We start from the raw sequence: 18,890 nt of genomic DNA, 5'->3' as shown, positions 1-18,890 counted from the left end.
GCAATTTTTCCAAATAGAAATAAGCATTCTTCATTTTCAAGATTTTTATTTGAGAGTTGGCGCCGACGGTATGTTGTATGCTTTATTCCTTTCTTTTTAGTTAATTGGGTGTTGTTAAACGTCGTTCGCATTTTACTATGTGACTTTCACATTTTTTACATGAATTTCCTAAATTGCCCTCCGTATATAAATACTCGATAAAGTAAGTTAGGGCTTTACGAGACATTTCCCATCTCACAAAATCACTCTTTGACACTTTCTCTCTCTAAAACCTTCCAAAAAATCTGAAATTTTGAAAAAAAAAATCAGAAATTTTTTTTTTTAAAAAAAAAAACCAAAATAGTTGAAGGCTACTCAAACACAAGCAAATCTTGCAATCAAACGTTGAATCCGACAATGGCAGACCGACGGAGAATTAAGCTGACGTTTGGTGGTCGTGATGGCGGCGTTAGCGGCGGCGAGCCGGTGAGTTTTTTTTTTGTTTTAAATTTTTGAATTTTGAAAAAAAAAAAAAAATTCTGGACAAGGGGACTTCCGCTCAAAAATTCCGGAAGTTCCCCTGGACTTTCGGATTGTCTAGGCGGAAGTCCAGTTTCCAGGTTTTATTTTTTTATTTTTCTGTTATTCCCCCTTTTTTTTTTTCTGTTTTTCCCTTTTTTTTTTTTTGGTTTTTGTGTTTTTCTGTTTTTCCACCTTTTTTTTTTCTGTTTTTCCTTTGTTTTTTAATTTATGTTTTTCTTACTTTTTTTTTGTCCTCGATTTTGTTGATTTGGTGCATGTTTTAATTTGAAAATATTTGTGTCCTTCATTTTTTTTATTTTTTTTATTTTTTTTGAAGTAATTTGTGTCCTTCATTTGTGGCATTAAAATAATTTTTTTCTTGATTTAGTTTTGCAATAGTTATTGATATGTAATTTTTGTTGATTTAGTTTTACAATAATTATAGTTTTACAATAATTATAGTTTAGCATTAAAGTAAGTTTGTTGTTGCTATGTATTGTTATTGTTATGTAAATTTGGTTTGGTTTGTATTGGTTTTTGCTGCTGTTGTTGTTATGTATTATGGTTGTTTACTTAAATTGTTGTTATTGTTATTGTATTTGTAATTGTTTTTATATTGGGTTGTCGTTGTTGCGTTTAAATTTTGGCAGTTTTGTGGTTAATTATAGTTTTGATTTGGTCTGTTATTGTGTTGAAATCATTTGTAGTGTGTTAGTGTGTTGTTATTGTTAGTAGTGTATTAGTATTGTAAGAATAATATTATTGTTATTATTTGTAATGTTGTTATTATTGTTTATTTGATTTGATTTATTATAGTTTTGATTTGATTTTTTTGACTATGAATTATTATTGAAATATGATTCTGTACTTATTTTTTTAATGCAGATTGAGGGTTCTGGTCCTCATCATGCAAGATCAAGACGTTTGAATGCGTCTGTTAGGAGGGAGTTAGGTGGTGCAGGACCTTCACATGCACCGTTTCAGCATGAGCAGCAGTATGGGACTGCTGGTGCTTGGTCGGGGGAGCACCAGTCACAGGGGACCGCCCCCATGTATTCGTCTACTGGAGTGCCTTCATCAGATGAGGATGAGGATGAAGATCGAGGAAGTCAATCTGCTGGAGATGCACAGTACGACCCTCAGGATTACCGTACTGTGTATAGGGGTGACCATGGGAGATATGTTAGCAGTAGTGAACCAGGTCAAGCTTCTACCAGCTCGTCAGAGTCATGGGTGGTGCAGGAGCCGATGCCAGGTGGGCCTGAGGATGGTACCGTTATTCCGAGTTTTGGGGGTCACGTGTCTGCCTACATATGGGGTGGGCAGGAGCGAAACGTGCTGCGGTGTTTGAGCAGGACACAGTTGTGTTCTGAATTGGGTAACTGGCGCGCTCGTCTTCCGCCGGAGCACCTGGAACCGATTGATGGCACTGGTCTATCTCATTTACCCGGGATCATGTTCCGACGATTTGACTGGCCCTTAATTTCTGCTTTTGTTGAGATATGGCAGCCAGACACGAACACGTTTCACATGCCTTTTGGGGAGATCACGATCATGCTGCATGATGTGTATCATATTCTAGGGCTTCGTGTCGACAGTTCCATGGTTTCCACTACTCCTAGCACGGACGTTTTACGGGACGCGTGCTCGGTTACCTTGGATATGACTGAGGAAGAGCTGAATGAGAAGTGCGGTACCAAAACCGTATGGCAGGGTAGTGGGGTCGTGACTGAGAGGATAGTGGAGTTGACCTTGGAGGCGCAGAGGCCCTTCAGTTTCCATTACAGGGCGTACCTGTGGTTAGTACTCGGCGGTTGTTTGTTTTTGGACAAGAGTGGAAACCGTACTCATCCTTCCTTCCTCAACAAGCTGTTTGTTGAGGATGTTCAGATTAGTGAGTACTCCTGGGGTTCTGTTGTGCTAGCATACATGTACCGGCAATTGGGTACAGCATGACGAAGAGATGCTGATTCTATCGCTGGCTGCCTTACGCTTCTGCAGGCGTGGATCTACGAGTACTTTCCGTGTTTCCGGACTCAGCAGGGGACCTTGACCAGAGAGCTTGCTATTCCTCGTGCGTCCGCCTGGGATGTTGGATCGGGGTGCCCTAACAAGAGCATGGAGCGCCTTCTCGCTTTTCGGGCTAGGTTGGATCATTTGACTGACAATGAAGTTAACTGGCTACCGTACGAAGTTGATCCAGCACGACGCGTGCCTGCTACTCTTTTCATTGGCTGCATCCAGTATCATAGCATCATTGAGCCATACATGCCTGGTCGAGTGGTTCGGCAACTTGGATACGTCCAGGGCATTCCACCAGCCATTATCAGGCCTGAGAAGGCTAAGAGACCGACGAACTTGAAGATGTATCGGGTTGACTTTCCTCCAGAGATGACATCTGTGATGTGGACTCGGTTTGTCCCTGGTATGTCTTTTAGTGTCGTGGTAGGTGCCCTCAGCAGACTTGGTGGTGGTGCTCCTACAGTCGGTCCTGGTTACATGCAGTGGTTGTACCGATTTTCTCATCCACGTGTTTCTCCAGTTGCGTCATCACATGAGAGTCGCACACTGCCAGAGAGAACTAACACGAATTACGTAAGTAGTTGTATTTTTTGGTATAATTTAATAAGTTGCTATTTTAATATGTTGTTTATAATATGTTGTTTTTAAAATCCGATTTTTTTAATATGTTGTTTTTTTTAAAAAAAAACTTGTGATTTATTTAATATATTGTTTTTTTAATTGAAGTGGATGGGTCGGTCTATGGAGGTCATCAACAGGACCCTGGAGGATTATCCGAGCCTATCGCGTGATACAAGAGCAATGGCTGAGGTGCTACGAGCTGATTGGAGGGTGATGATGGGGTTGTGAACTTCCTGTTTTTTTTTATTTCCCTTGTACGTATTTCGTTTATGTACTATTTATTCGTCACGTACTTTAAGTATTGAACAATTGTTTTGGTGGTTTTGTAAATATTTTGTTTAATTAAGTTCAATTCGTTGCAAATTACATAACGACAACTGTTTAACATAAATGAAAGTACAACAACATGTTCACTATCTAATTAAGGCATCCCACATGTTCCTTCTAGCTTCGTAACGCTGATCCCAACCGTCAACACTTGGGTCGTGGTGCTCGGTCCACCAACCTGCAACCGGGGGAAATGGCGAATCAGGTGCAAGTTCAATACAAATAAAATGTGAGGCCCCAACTGTAGCGATGACAAACTCTCGCTCCGGTGCTGTGACCCCCCTTCTTGCCCGCAACGGCAATATCGTGAGGCATGGGTAGTAGCAAGTTGGTGTTTGGCCTACACCAAGAATAATAACCGCTGCGTTGAACCAAGTCGCAATAGGAAATAAATCTTGTATTGCAACCATCCAATGACGGGAATCAACCGCTCCACCGTCCCATCGAATACGCTGCACATTGATCTCAAGTCTTACAAGCCCATAAATCCTCTCATATAGGGCTCGATAACCGAGGACCTCATTCTCTATTGTCTCTCGAGCGTCATACCATCGGCCTTGATCACCGAAGAAGAACTCGGCCACACAACGAAACCCACAGTTCCCATCGCCAATGACATCCTTCCATCCTGTGATGTAAGGCAACATCGGCCCTGGAAGCATGTGTCGATAACGGCTTTGGCTAATGTCGTTTACATCTCCTGCACAAATGTAGGTTTCAGTTAATAGTTTAGTGAACGCTGATTTATGTGAAAAACACAACACTCAATCGTACCTGTTTGTCGTGCGCCGCGTTCAGTGTGTTGGCGGTTTACATGTTCAAAATAAGAACGATCACGTCTTGTATCATTGTTTCTTGGTCGACCACGAACCCGGTGGTTTACAGCAGGCTCTCTGAGATCGGAATGATCCGGATGCAGCTCCTCTTCAATGATGCGAGACACGTTTCGAAGAACAGCAGGATCACTATCAAACACCTCCTCCATCAGAGAACGAAAATGTGTGGCATCCTCGGTCGAGTCATTGCCAGGCACCGTCCCACCATCTCCAGAACCAATAAACAAGGTCCTCCAAAACAGGTGAATTTGCCTTATGTACAATCCTTTCCCAGCAGCTAGCGAATCATGTATCTGGCATGCACAGGGCAACCCGTGGGTCACACGCATTGCACATCCACATCGTTCGTGCACTTGATAACTCAGCTCCCTCATCCTCCTTGTCTCCTCATCGAGAACCTTCAAACAATGCTGAGACACCTTCCCGTTTATACGTGACAGTGGCAACTGTCGGTACTTTTGACCTATCTTCGACCTAGAAGCCTCCAAACCATTACGAATTGCGATGATTTGATTACCAATGTGGCTATGAACTCGAGCCCATACGGTATCTAAAGAACCTGCACATTACAAAGAAAAACCGTTATGATTTGTAACTCAAATTCCCAAAATAAAGTACATACATGAAGTTCAATAATCTTACACCAAACCTGTCGAGGAATCAAACCACATCTTCACGGCTGAATGTTGGCTCTCAACTCTGCAAGTGCTGGTGTTGCCATAATGTAGAACTTGGTTTGTCCAAAATGTCACGAACTTTGTTTTATGACAAAGCCATGTGTTCTCTACATATTGTATCACTGCTGGAAAACTTGCCCACTTATCTTTCATGTTTTCTACAGCGGCCTCATAATCTTCCTCGGTTGCAGCGTCCATGATACGTTTCCATTTTCCGTTTTTGAAAGACGCACCGATTTTCTTGCTTTTGAACATAGCAGTGACCCGAGCCTCCACATCTTTGTTAATGTGCCATCGACAAAGTAAGTGCGAGGTTCCTGGAAACACTTCCCTCAATGCAGCACATAGCCCAAGCTCACGGTCTGTCAAGAAAACCGGCGGCTCCTTATTATACCCAATCACGTCTCTCAACCTCTGCAAAACCCATCGATAGCTTGTCGTGCTCTCGTTGCGCATGAACACATAAGCGACGAGAAAATTCTGATTTGTCGGTGTCACGCTAACTATCTCAAAGAACGGCATCCCGTATCGGTTAGTCTTGTAAGTGGAATCCACACCGATCACATAGGGGTACGTCCGTAGGATGTCTACCATGACTGGATGCGCCATAAAGGCGTGCTGTAAAACGCCTTCATCATCGGACATGACCTAGTAAACATACTGACTCTGTCTCGCCAAATGTAGAAATTGCTGAACAACTCCTCTCCCATCAGACATCTCCTCTCTGAAGTCATTCCGGCAGTTGTAGATGTGTCTGATGTTTGGATGATCATCAGGAAATTGCTCCGCAATAGTCGCCATGATGTTACGCGGTGCAACCTTAGACTTCGTCATGTCACGCACAACCTGCTTCGCATTCGGGCTCAACCCACTAATTTTACGATGACCCTCTGGATACGCAATCATTGGATGGTTGTGGGTCCCAGCTACATCATCTTTCGCCCGTATAAACCAAGTATTGGTGACGAACTCGTAACATATCTTGATGTAGAAAGGACAACCAATGCCCTTGGTTTTGGTGTCCTTCTGAATTGCGTTCTCAAGATCTCTCGGCTTACTCCTGCGTCCCCGGTCACATCTTAAATATCGAACTTCCCTCTGTTTGTTGAAAGACGATTTCACCAAAATAAATCCCAGATTTATTGCAACAGCATCCGCCCATGTAACTGCATCGTCAAACGTTAGAAAAACCGTGTCTGTCACAAAATGTGCACTGTAATTCACAACGTCACCGTCGTCTTCAACCTTCGAATCCTATCAAAATAACAATACAAACAAATAAAACACGCAAGGATTACTATTTTAAATTTAACAATAATAATAACAATAATAATACAAATAATCATAATAATAATAATAAAAATAACAATAATAACAATAATAATATTAATAGTATTAATAGTAATAATAATAATAATAATAATAACAATAATAATACTAATGATAATAATAATAACAATAATAATACTAATGATAATAACAATAACAATAATAATACTAATAATAATAACAACAATAACTACGTAACATTAACAAATAATAACTAATATAATAATAATAACAACAATAGTAATAATAATAGTAGTAATAATATTAATAATAATCATAATCATAACAGAAATTTACAAAATTAACAAAACTAATATTAATAACCATAATAATAATAATAATAATAATAATAATAATAATAATAATAACAATAACAATTACGTAAACAAAAAAACAAAAAAAAAAGGACATCCGCTTGTTTTTTTTCGGAAATCTGGGGGAGATCCGCCCAAAATTTCCGGATGTCCCTAATTACATCCGGAAATTTCATCCGGATGTGTACATCCGCCTGAAATTTCCGGATGTTATTGGGGACATCCGGAAATTTTGGGCGGATCTCCCCCATATTTCCGGAAAAATCAAGCGGATGTCCTATTTACAAAAAAAAAAAAAAATTCGAAATACTTACAGATTCTTCCGTCGAACCCTCCGGCGTGTGAACGTTGTCGTCGTCCATCGTAAAACATCACTCCGTACACTTTCCTTTTCTGGCCCAGGATTTTTAAATTCCTCGGGATTACCGTACAATGGTGGAACCGGGATTTTTTAATGCTTGGGATTTTTTTAACACAAGTGGTGGGTCGGTAATGTTTTTAATGTTGTCGGTAACTAAATTTACCCATGGTGGACCCTTAAATAGATAAAATACCCATAAGGGCAAAAATGTCATTTCAATTAAAAATGTGAACGTCACCCAGTAATTTGCGAACGACGAATAGCAGTTCAGTTGTTTTATTAGACATGTGTGTCAATACTTAAATTCAAATTGTCATAAATGAGCTTTTAACAAAATATAATGCACTATATAAATACAAACAAGCTTCTAATAATTCGAAACTATATACTCCGTATATGATGATAAAAGCAATAGCCTTTCAACCTTATAAATTAATTAACTCTCTCTTCATTTATCGATACTCATATAAACTTATATTTAAAACAAGATATTAAGAAGAATAAAAAATCATTCATACTTCTCAAAATTAAGATTTTAAACGGAACAAATAAAACAGAATTGTATATCACATATATATCACCTAAACAAAGAAGTGGGTACTCCTTTTAGGAAACTATTATAATTTCACAAAACGACAACTTGTTGTTTCTCTAAAAGTTTTCTGCTTTGTAGTTTTGTACTTCTATTTAAAAAATCCCTTTTTTTTTTTTTTTTTTTTTTTTTTTTTTTTTAAGTTTCTCGGTTGTAATAATTAAAGGCATTGTTTATTAGGGGAGTGTGGGGGGTTATAATTAAATGCGTACAATACTCATAATTCTTATTTTGTTTTACAAAAATTTGAAGGTAATATACTATAACTTGGCCAATTAATTGATGCCATTTACACTATCTTAGATTCTTAATCCACTTTATTAATTAGCACTTGTTTTCTAATTACTGCCTACTTCCCTAGTATCAAGCCAATTTTTTCTGCCAAAGTTGTCTAGTAATTATCTCGTTTATATATACTCTCTCCATCTCATATTGTTACTTTATACGTATTTTTCAATTTTCCATTTGTTATATATAGAAATGTCAATGCGCCACAATAAATAGAGTGTTAATAACTTATTCTTATTATTTAAAGTCATATTGAACTTACCTTTATTGCCAAACAAGCTCCTTATGTTCTTGTAATAAATAACTAAATAAATAAGAATTGAATTTGCTTTACACAAAGTTTTAAATGTAGTTGGCCACACGGAAGGGTTACTTCGTTAGTGTTATATGGGTTTTAAATGTAGTTGGCCACACGGAAGGGTTATTTCGTTAGTGTTATATGGGTTACTCGGTCAATGTTACAAGGGTTATTTCATCAGTACTATAAGGATTATTCAATCAGTGTTACAGGGTTTACTCGATCAATCACTAGTAGAATAACACGAATGCGCACCGATTCAAACCCCCCTATCGCACCGGTTGTGAACCGGTTTAGGTTTGAGGGATGCCAAAAAAAAAACTTTAGCGCCGGTTCCAAACCGGGGGCAATTCTTAGTTTTAGCATCGGTTAACCGGTGCGAATTAATATGTTTGGCACCGATTAACCGGTGCTAAAAAACATTGCCGCGCTTTTTTTTTGGGTATTAATAACAATTGGCACCGGTTTGGTTCAAAATCGGTGTCCTTAATGCCCCAAAAAAATAAAAATATTTTTTTTTTTTGCATTTTTTCACTTAAATTGATATATAAACACTAACATATATATAAATTTACATATTTTCATTAAAAAAGGCTGTAATATTATGATTTTCGTCCAAAAAAATAAAATAAAATAAAATACAAGGTTACACGCAAATAAAATAAAATACAAGGTTACACCCGTTTTCAGCAACAACCCGTTTTCAGCAGCCCATTCTTAGCAACAAAATCCACCAACATTAACAACATCAACACCTTCATCATCTTCAACAACACCTCATTCTGGAAAAAAAAATTAAAGCAGGAGACTTGTAAAAAAAAATAGCCATGTTTTCGGAATACCTTGACGAGTTTTTCAGCATTGAGATGATGTTTCAGGATGAGGAGGAGTTTCTCATAGCAATGTACCACTCAACATCACCAGAAACACAAAAATAATTCATTAGATATGGTTTTACAAGATGAAGAGGATTTTATGGCAGCAACAGAAAACACAACACAAGACAACTTTAATTCATCACAACAAAACATTCAAACAGAAGTGGATGTCCATAACACAAAGGAACCAAGGAGGGAGCTCAGTGTAGCAAAGAAAAGAGCTATAGTTGACAAAATGCTCTCATTAATGCATAATGGCTCATTACCAAGGGGCAATTTGGCTCGTTTTGCAAGGGACTTTAGTGTTCACAAATCAACGATAACAAGATTATTTAAGGAATTATGCAGGCAAATGCAAGAGGGGAGTGTTATCAATGTCAGAAGCAAAAAAATTGGCAAGTGCGGGAAAAAACTAATAGAATACACAGCTGAATTCTTACAGTTAGTGCCATTGCACCTCAGAACAACAGAGGCTAGATATGCTGCTGCACTAAAGATACCATGTTCAAGCTTTCATTTTGTGTACAAGCAAGTAGCAAAGAAGGCTAGCAAAAACCGGCCAGCAGGGACAATAGAATCTAAGGCAACACAGAATGTGAATAGAGATGAAATTAGAAAAATGCTCATGAATGAAGTCATTCCAGCCATCAAATGCAAGTGGCCAGAGAGTTTGCCTAGGGATGTGCTCATACAATGGGACAATGCAAGGCCCCATCAAGTCCCTACTAACTGGGAATTCAAGGCAGCCACTAAAGATGGGGGTTCAACATACAGTTTGTTTATTAGCCCCCACAATCACCCGACTTAAATATGTTGGATTTGGGACTCTTTCGAGCTATACAATCAATTTAACATCATGCATTCCCCCAAAACTTAGATGAATTAGTAGAGAGGGTGAAGGTGGCATATGATGAATTTCATCCTAGTGTAAACAAATACACTTGGATCACATTACAAATGTGCATGGTTGAAATTTTAAAAGTCGATGGGGGGAACAAGTACAAGATCCCACACATTGGGAAACAGAGACTAGAAACGCAAATCATGTATGCTCAACTGCCACACATAACCAACAAGCAACATTTTGTAATAGGACTCATTTATTAGAAACATGTTGGTTAGGTGTACTTTTGTATTTTGGCTTTTGTTTTGAAGGGCAGTCTTGTTAGAAAACTTTTGTAGTTAGACTCATTTGTAACACAATGTTTGTTCAATGGAATGAAGTCCCTTCATCATATGGATTATCCTAGTGTAATTATTTACGGCCAAGGGACTCGACGCATTATGATATCTATAGCACACAACATGTCCGCTCAAAGAGGTTCATTAGGCACATTAATAGTACACATGCTCATCATTCATAACAATAACAGTCCCCTTGCATGCAATAACCTAGCAACAATAACCAGCAACAATAATCCAGCCCGCAAGCAACGTATGATGGTATACAACATGAATCGTTCATCCGCCACTTAAACATGCTTCTAAATATAGAATTAAAATAAATTTAGAAAACTTAAATAACAGAGAGGTTAGGGTTTCAGAAATCTACCAAAAAAATTTCAGCAAGCAAGTTCATTTCGAACAGGGAGACTCAGTTGGAGCATTTTTCAGGACCTTTTGTGAGCTAGCAACTATCTAACTCTAGAGATAATAGAGAGAGGCAGGAGGAAAGGGAGAGTGAACCTCACAATTGAACTACAAGCAGCACTCAGTAGCAACAATTACAAAGCAAAGGCAACAGCAACAACAACATGCAGCAAGGAGGAGCCCGGGCTACGGAGGGGTAACAAGGAGGGTAGTCAAGTGTCAAACCCTACAGCACCAAAACCACCCACCTCTACCACCCAGCAACACCGAAACAACCCAACAACCACGAAACCACCAACGTAACCATCACACCCACCACCGCAACCACGAAACCACCACCGCACCCACGATACCACCACCACACCCAAGAACCCACCACCACTAGCACCAACCACCATAACCATAACCACAAAAAAAAAAAAAAAATCAGAAATCCTATCATCTTACATTCTCACCATTAAATTCAATCAAAATTTCAATTGTTCATCATTAATAAAAAAAATCATAAAACCTAGATTTCAAATCGAAGAGCACATACCTTCATGAAGAAATCCACCACCACTGCAAAAGATCCGGCGTCGACAAAGAAATAGATCAGTCACCATCGCCGCTGTGATGGTTAGTGCGAGGATAAATAAAAGAGAGAAAAAGATAGCTGAGAAGAGAGTGCGGCGGGGTGGAATGGATAAAAAGATAAAGAGCTGAGAGGAGAGTGCGGCGGGGTGGAATGGACGGCGGTGGTGGAGAAAGGAGAGAGCTAGAAGAGAGAGATCTAGTTGAGGAGAGAGAAGAGAGAGATAAAACGAGAGACTGAGGAAATAGAAAGAAAGAAGAGGGGAAAGAGAAAGAAGGAAAAGGGGCGGGTTTTTTTTTATTACAATTGGCACCGGTTTGAACCGGTGCCATTTCAAGAAATTCGCCCCGGTTTGGTTTGAACCGGTGCCATTGCTCTTACACTAAATCCCGCCTTTTTTTCCCACTGATTTTTAAGAACCGGTGCGAATTCCTCGATGCGCATTTGTGTTTTTCTACTAGTGAATGTTATAAGAATTACTTTGTTCTTTTACAAGTGGTCACCATATGGCCAGCCGCACACAAAATGCCTAGTTTTCTTTATTTCTTAACTATACTATTACTATAGATAATAGAATCAATATGTAAACATGTTTGACATAATTATATATAGGGTTTTTCTAAGCTATTCCCATCAAGTTATTGAAATTCTCAGCTGTACCCATGCTTTTTCAAAGTTATAAGTTGTGCCCTCCACCTCACGTTATTTTATCAACAATAACCTTTGACAGCCACAATAGTTAACTGACATTAGAGGAATGTTAAGTGGCGTTACTAAAATCGTTTAATTAAAAATATAAAAACATAAAAATGAAAACAAAAAATAATAAAATAAAATAAAACCAAAATTCCCCAGCCACCTTCCCCCCATTGCCAAACCCTAACCCCTCCCCTAAACCGCCGGAAAAACCGGCCGGCACTCCACCTTAACTACCTAAACCGGCTGGTCGATACTCTACCTCCCCATTAGACCCACCTCTGACCACCTCCCTTTCCCCTAATCCCCGCCGCATCGACCTTATTTCTTGAAACCCCAACCACTTGATAGCGCTCCTCCTTCCTTCCCCCACCTGAAACAACCCCCAACTCCCTTTCCCACACCCCAAAACGGCAACGGAGGGTCGTTTCAAGGTGGGTGAAAGGATTGTTGGTTGTTTCGTGGTGGTTTAACGGAGGAATGAGGGTGGTTGGTTTTTTGGGCTGGGTTGTGTCTCATGGCTGTGTTCGTGGAGTGTTAAGGAAGGAAGGAGGGTGAGGGGGAAAGGGCGGGGGCTCACTGGCGGGAGGAATTGTCCGGGCGAGGGTGGCCAGCAGATTGCCGGCGGCGACGACGTGAGCTAATGGGTTGGGTTATGGTGGTGAGAGGGGTGGTTGGTTTTTTTTTCTAATTAATTCTTAATTAAGTTTTAATTATTTTATTTTCTGATTTTTTAATTTTTTTAAAGTGTTAGATCAATTAGAACAGGACACATGTCAAATTAATAATGCCACTTAACGTCCGTTAACGGATATGGCTGTAAAAGGATATTGTTGATAAAATATCCTGAGGTGGAGGGCACAACTTATAACTTTGAAAAAGCATGGGTACAACTTAGAAATTCAATAACTTTGGGGGCATAGCTTAGAAAAACCCTAAAATATATTTAAAATAAACAACAAGGTTTATCTGATATATATATGAGAAAAAAAATAAATTGCTTATTTAAAAAATAAATGTTCAAAAATATTTAATTTTACATTTTGTGCAAATGAGCAAATAATAAATTTCTTATTTAAAAAAATGAACAAAAAAAAAATTTATTTATTGCAATTATTTGTTCATTTCGTAAAAAAAAAATTGTTCATTTTGTGCAAATGAGTAAAAATTTGTGTAAATAAGAAAATATGATCATTTTATAGCCGATTGTACGTTACATCCGGTTTTATAATACTAATTGACCCATAAATTCATAGTGTAATACCCAGGTTTATGCTTTATAAAGTAAATAAATTAACCGATCTATTTAAACAGTTCATTTAATATTAAATTAGAGTTTCGTACGATCAAAAAAAGTAATATTCCGTACAATTTGGTATGCTAGGCTCAAGTAAATGACAAAATTCATGTAAATTTATTGTACTACTACTAGGGCTATCATTACTACTATACTCCTACTACAAAGATATATATATCATGTCATAACTATAGAGATGATAACTTTCTTCATTAACATTTATTTTCTCTCTATCTTCTCCTGTTGAAACGTACTATATTTACTTTATCTCTCTTTTTTCCAGTTGAAACGTACTCTGAATCTCCATCATTGAAACACCTTGTGAGCTTTCTCTCCTCCATTAAAGTAACTTGTGAGCTTTCTCTCCTCCATTAAAGTAACTTGTGAGCTTTCTCTCTTCTATCGAAGGAACTTGTGAGCTTTCACTCTGAATTTTAAATTGTGGTAGATTTCTTGAAGAACACAATGATAAGAATCTAAATATGCTTTTAAAATTTTAATTTTTAGTTGATTTCTTGAAGAAATTAAGCTTAATTAGTTGATAATATCATGCAATGATAAGATATTTTGTCAAATTTTTTATTTTTTTTATTTTACTCAAAAACTTCAATATACGAGGCAATTAAATGACATAATATAAGCCTAAATCAAGTACTTGAAATTATGTACTCCCTTTGTCCTTTATTTTTTGTCACATTTGACTTTTCACGGTTTTCAAGACGCTTATTCAAACGTACATATCTTAATATCTATACGTATAAAAATTATAAAAGTTTGATATTAATAAAATATACAATGAGATGATTATAACAAGACCCCACATAAATATATTATCACTTATAGATTATCGGGAATTTATGGTCAAAGTTTTTTAAGTTTGACCCATATAATTGCAATGGGGCAAAAAATAAGGGAGGGAGGGAGTATTAAGTAAGAAAAGTTAACTTGCTCCCTCTAGGGTTTTTGCTCTTGGGAGGGTTCTTCTAGCTTTCTGCTAGTTTTTTGCTTCAATTTTGAAGGTTGTTTTCAGAATTTTTGTGGGTTTCTTTTCTTGGACTGATGGAACCGAAAGATAAATTAGAGAAGCTAGATAATCAGAGTGAAAATTGATTGAAAGGAACGACCGAGATGACGTAGAATGGGAGGAAGATGGGGGGGAGGAGGAAGAGGCCTAGATGGATCTTGCGGTAATCGAAAAGTTATGGACAAGTCGCAATATTAACTCCAAAGCCTTGATTGCAACAATGAAAAAAATTTGAAATCCTAATGAAATTGGAGGCGAATGAAATTGGAGAGAAAACCTTTGTCTTTCAATTCTTTGTATTGGAGACAAAGAATTCGTAATGAATTTCCAACCCTGGCACTTTGATCATCACGTCCTAGTTCTTGACAATATCGTCAGCAATGTGAAGCCATATGAAATGCCCTTACATAAAGTGCCGTTTTGGGTGAGAATTTATGATCTTCCTCTAAAAGGGAGGAATAATGAGATGAATGCTAGGAGGATTGGTGACAAAATTGGTACTTTTCTACATTTGGATAACTCTAACGTGATTGGTATCAATAAGTCGTTGAGAATTTGCAAAAATCAGTTGATTTGATAACATAGAAGGGGACGATCTCGTATCGATTAAGTACGAGAAGTTGCCCGTATTCTGCTATATTTATGGTAGGCTGGGACATGGCGAGAAGGACTGCGATGATGAGGTGACAATCAAAAAGTTTAGCAAAAATCTCAGGGTTTCAACTCTCTGGAAGGCAACAAAGAAGGATGATGAGGAGCAGGATGGTGTAAACTCTGCTATAAGGCGGCTTTTCATCACTAAGAAGCAAATGACGCTTGTAAAACCTTTAGCAGTAGATTATGTAGTGGAAAAGCTGCAAGAAGTGTCCTTAGCTTCTAAAAAGGCTCTGCAATCAGTGAGGGCGTGATTCCAGCGTTAGAAGAAACTCAATCGGTTGCTCTTATCACTGTTGACGGTTCAGATGGTGAGAATGCAAAGAGGGATAAGGAAGAGGAGGAAGCTGTGGCAGAACAAGGGAAACAAGGGGACAAGGGGGAAGTGAAAGATACGGGTCAACAGCCTAATCAGGATGTTATGCCCCAAAAAAGTGTGAAAACTCGAAAGTGGAAAAGGATTGCTAGAGAAGGGGGGAAGGAAAATTCCCAAGCATGTTGTGTGCTTGATGAAGGAAAGGGAGGTAGAGAGATGGGCATGGATTTAGATAGGGATGATCATATTCAAAAAAAGATAATTTATTCGAATCCGATGATTGGTGTGGGACCATCGGCGGAGGTTGGCAAAGACCAACCCCGCCATTCCCAATGAATATCTTAATCTGGAACTGTAGGGGCTTGGGAAATCCCCTAATAGTTCGTGAGCTTCGTAAACGAAACTGAAAATACAGCCCGGGGATACATCTGAAACTATGGTGGAAAAAAGGGTGGTAGAAGATCTTAAAAATTCCCTTGGTTTTCATGGGTTTTTTGGTGTTTCTAGTCGTGGTACTTCTAGGGGCTTGTGTATGTACTGGAAAGAAGAGGTTGACTTTAGGCTTGTCTCATTTTCTCATCACCATATCTGCGGTGATATTTGGGATGCAGGAAGTATTGTATGGAAATTTGTGGGAATTTATGGATTGGCAAAGACCGAAGAAAAACGTAAATACTTGGCGGCTTATCAAGCATCTGTGTGACACTGACCTTCCCGTGCTCTTAGGTGGTGATTTCAACAAAATCTTGACGTATGAGGAAAGAGAAGGGGAAGCCCAGGGAACCCATAAAGAGCTTGAGAGTTTTCGTGCAGTGGTTGAGGAGTGCGACTTGCGAGATTTAAGTTTTAAAGGGGAGTGGTATACTTGGGAGCGTGGGAATACGGCTGCGAACCAAGTCAGAGAAAGACTGGACAGTTTCTTGTGCACCCCAGCATGATTATCTCTCTTCAAAGAGGCTTTGGTGGAGCATCTATTGAGGTATAAATCTGACCATACCCCCTTACGTCTTTATTGCAATGCAAATTCCTCAAAGAAAAAAAAGAAGAAAAAGAAAGAATTTAAGCTTGAAACTTGCTGGTTGCTTAAAGATGGGTGTGAAGTGGTGGTAAGTGAGGCATGGGAATGAAACAGAGGGATTAATATTGTTGCAAGAATTATGTTAGTAAGGAGAAGTTTGACTAGGTGGGGTAAGGACTCTTTAAATAATCTTGGGAAACAAATTCTTGAAGTGGAGGTGGCATTAAAAAATGCTCAAAGCCACCCTATTTCGGATGATAGTTGCAGGGAATGTTCTAAATTGGAAAAGGTCCTTGATAATCTGAATGAGAAGCAGGAAGCTTATTGGCATCTCAGGTCTAGAGTGCCGGAGGTTCGAGACTGGGACAAAACCACTAGATATTTTCATCACAAAGCTTCTCAACGTGAACAAAGAAATAAAATCAGAGGGCTTATGGATGAAATAATGTGAGGCAAACTAATGAAAAAATGGTTGAAAAAATTATTGGTGATTATTTTGAAGGGTTGTTCTCTACTTCGGGGCCCACAAAATTTGATATTGATGAAGTGCTCAAAAATGTCAGGCCTTTTGTTTCGCACAGCATGAATGATGAATTACGAAAACCGTACTCGAAGGAGGAAGTCCATATGGCTCTAAAGCACATGCATCCAAGCAAGGCTCCAGGTCCGGATGGGTTACATGTTATTCTTTATCAACGTTTTTGGTACATAATTGGTCATGATGTGACAAATTTTGTGTCCGGAGTTTTGAGCGGGACCACCCTTCTAGAGCATCTTATTATTAAGACCAATATTGCCTTGATCCCGAAAATTAAAGAGCCCCAATTTGCTGTTGAATTCCGTCCAATCAGTCTATGCAATGTGATGTACAAGCTCGTGTCGAAATGTCTAGTTCTGCGCGTGAAAGAGATTCCTGGGGATATTATCTCTCAAAATCAAAGTGCTTTCGTCCCGGGAAGGTTGATCACATACAATGCCTTAATTGCGATGGAGTTGTTTCATACCTTGAAAAAGAGATGTAAAGGGAAAAAAAGGGTATATGGCTATGAAATTGGATATGAGTAAGACATATGATCATGTACAATAGGGCTTTCTAAGACAACTTCTGCTAAAGATGGGGTTCGATGGAAGATGGGTTAATCTCATCATGTCTCTTGTCACTTATGTAAAATGCTCCTTCATCATTAATGGGGAGGTGTGTGGTTCAGTAACCCCGACTAGGGGTCTGCGGCAGGGTGATCCTCTCTCACCCTATCTTTTTATTATTGTTGTTGATGCTTTCTCTCATATGAAATAGAATAAAGTTCACAGGGGTGAAATTCATGATGCTAAGGCAAGTCGGGGAGGCCCGGGAATTTCTCACCTTTTTGCAGATGACAGTTTACTCTTTACTAGGGCAAACCAGAAGGAATGCTCAATCATTGTTGACATCCACAACTAGTACGAAGCAGCATCCGGGCAGAAAATTAACTATAAAAAGTCGGAGGTGTCCTTCAGTAAAGGAGTACAAACTGAGCAAAAAGATGAAATTATGAGCATTTTGAATATGAAGCAAGTAGAGTGACAAAGAGCAACAACTTTCTATTCTGACTTTGAAGGGGAACAAACCATTCACTCTTTCTCACAAGAGTATCCTCTATCACTGTCACAGTCTGAAGATAACTCTCAACAACAATAAACAATATCAACCCAAGCATTGCAGAATAAAGCTAGAACAAACAAATGACACATCAAACAAGAAACATTAAGGTAAATTAAATAAATTAATTTCTTATTCATTCATTGAACTCAAATACATAAAGTAGCTCTATTAGTACAAATACTCCTTAATTGACAACTTTGTTAAGCACATAAACACCAACACACACTGCTACTAATGCAATTAACACCCACACTTCACACTTGAACCCTACAGAAACCCTTCCCTTTTCCCTTTTCATTTTTAGCATCAAATACTCTGTCTACATCTTCCTTGCATTGTCCTTTGCTTCATTCATATTCACCTTCATTCAGGTGCTCAACATTAGCACTTAACATCTTTTTATCTTCTATTAAGCCTAAAATCACATCTTTCTGACAGTCAGTCTGTCCTTCATCAAACCACTTGAAAACCCTACACCCCCTTTGGTTAGTATCTGCATCATAATCTGGACATGCCATGAAACCACTTGAAAATCCTATACCTTCTTCTTGGATTATCTTTAGCCCATGATCTGGTCCTTGACAATGGAAGACCACAATCAAGTTATACCACTACCAAATGAACCCCTACTGTTGCTAGACATTGCCTTGATTCAGAAACTGACAACAAATTTTATTTGTTTTTGGCAAAAAAATTCAAGAACAGTCTTGAGGAACAACTTCAACCTCCTGGATTTTTTGGATTTGCTTTGAGTTATGGCTTCTGTGTTGAAGATAAATTAGTTTAAATAGCCCTTTTGAACTTGTAACGACTAGTTTTTTATAAACACATTGAATTTCAGTTTACTTTACTGTTAAAAATTCCATTTGACATTTATTGCAGTCCCTAAAGTTTTAACAGTTTCTTATTTTGTTATATATGGTAATGATATTATCTGAACTCCCTAATGTTTGGTCTATTCAGCAAGAAATTCCAAAAAAATAATCAAGGTCCCCCATGTTTGGTATATTCAGCAGCAAATGTCCTTAATGTTTG

General features: G+C 38.4%; 3 protein-coding genes across 3 annotated transcripts; 1 reads left to right on the top strand and 2 right to left on the bottom strand.

The window, feature by feature from the left end:
• The first annotated feature begins 396 nt into the window (after positions 1-396).
• Positions 397-2,457, top strand: LOC110739352 (protein MAIN-LIKE 1-like). Its single transcript, XM_021919816.1, has 2 exons — positions 397-465; positions 1,387-2,457. The coding sequence occupies exons 1-2, from the start codon at positions 397-399 to the stop codon at positions 2,455-2,457; spliced, it is 1,140 nt and encodes a 379-aa protein (XP_021775508.1).
• Positions 2,458-3,557: 1,100 nt separating this feature from the next.
• LOC110739351 lies at positions 3,558-5,629 on the bottom strand. Its single transcript, XM_021919815.1, has 3 exons — positions 4,957-5,629; positions 4,246-4,866; positions 3,558-4,171 (listed from the first exon to the last, which is right to left on the bottom strand). The coding sequence occupies exons 1-3, from the start codon at positions 5,627-5,629 to the stop codon at positions 3,558-3,560; spliced, it is 1,908 nt and encodes a 635-aa protein (XP_021775507.1).
• A 3-nt stretch (positions 5,630-5,632) lies between these two features.
• LOC110739349 lies at positions 5,633-6,989 on the bottom strand. Its single transcript, XM_021919814.1, has 2 exons — positions 6,942-6,989; positions 5,633-6,238 (listed from the first exon to the last, which is right to left on the bottom strand). The coding sequence occupies exons 1-2, from the start codon at positions 6,987-6,989 to the stop codon at positions 5,633-5,635; spliced, it is 654 nt and encodes a 217-aa protein (XP_021775506.1).
• Between the last annotated feature and the right edge of the window lie 11,901 nt (positions 6,990-18,890).

This window comes from Chenopodium quinoa, unplaced genomic scaffold (genome assembly GCF_001683475.1).
Source record: "Chenopodium quinoa cultivar QQ74 unplaced genomic scaffold, ASM168347v1, whole genome shotgun sequence".
Taxonomy (NCBI): Eukaryota; Viridiplantae; Streptophyta; class Magnoliopsida; order Caryophyllales; family Amaranthaceae; genus Chenopodium; species Chenopodium quinoa.
Note: the sequence above shows the minus strand (reverse complement) of the source record. Positions and strands in the feature narration are given on the sequence as shown.

Bases quoted from the DNA above. Each gene is read 5' to 3' on its own strand.
- LOC110739349 (XM_021919814.1), bottom strand. From the start codon at position 6,989: ATGGACGACGACAACGTTCACACGCCGGAGGGTTCGACGGAAGAATCT. The intron at 6,239-6,941 runs GTAAGTATTTCG...TTATTTTGATAG, and splicing joins AGGGTTCGACGGAAGAATCT to GATTCGAAGGTTGAAGACGA.
- LOC110739352 (XM_021919816.1), top strand. From the start codon at position 397: ATGGCAGACCGACGGAGAATTAAGCTGACGTTTGGTGGTCGTGATGGC. The intron at 466-1,386 runs GTGAGTTTTTTT...TTTTTAATGCAG, and splicing joins GCGTTAGCGGCGGCGAGCCG to ATTGAGGGTTCTGGTCCTCA.
- LOC110739351 (XM_021919815.1), bottom strand. From the start codon at position 5,629: ATGTCCGATGATGAAGGCGTTTTACAGCACGCCTTTATGGCGCATCCA. The intron at 4,867-4,956 runs GTTTGGTGTAAG...TGTAATGTGCAG, and splicing joins GTGGTTTGATTCCTCGACAG to GTTCTTTAGATACCGTATGG. The intron at 4,172-4,245 runs GTACGATTGAGT...ACATTTGTGCAG, and splicing joins ACGCGGCGCACGACAAACAG to GAGATGTAAACGACATTAGC.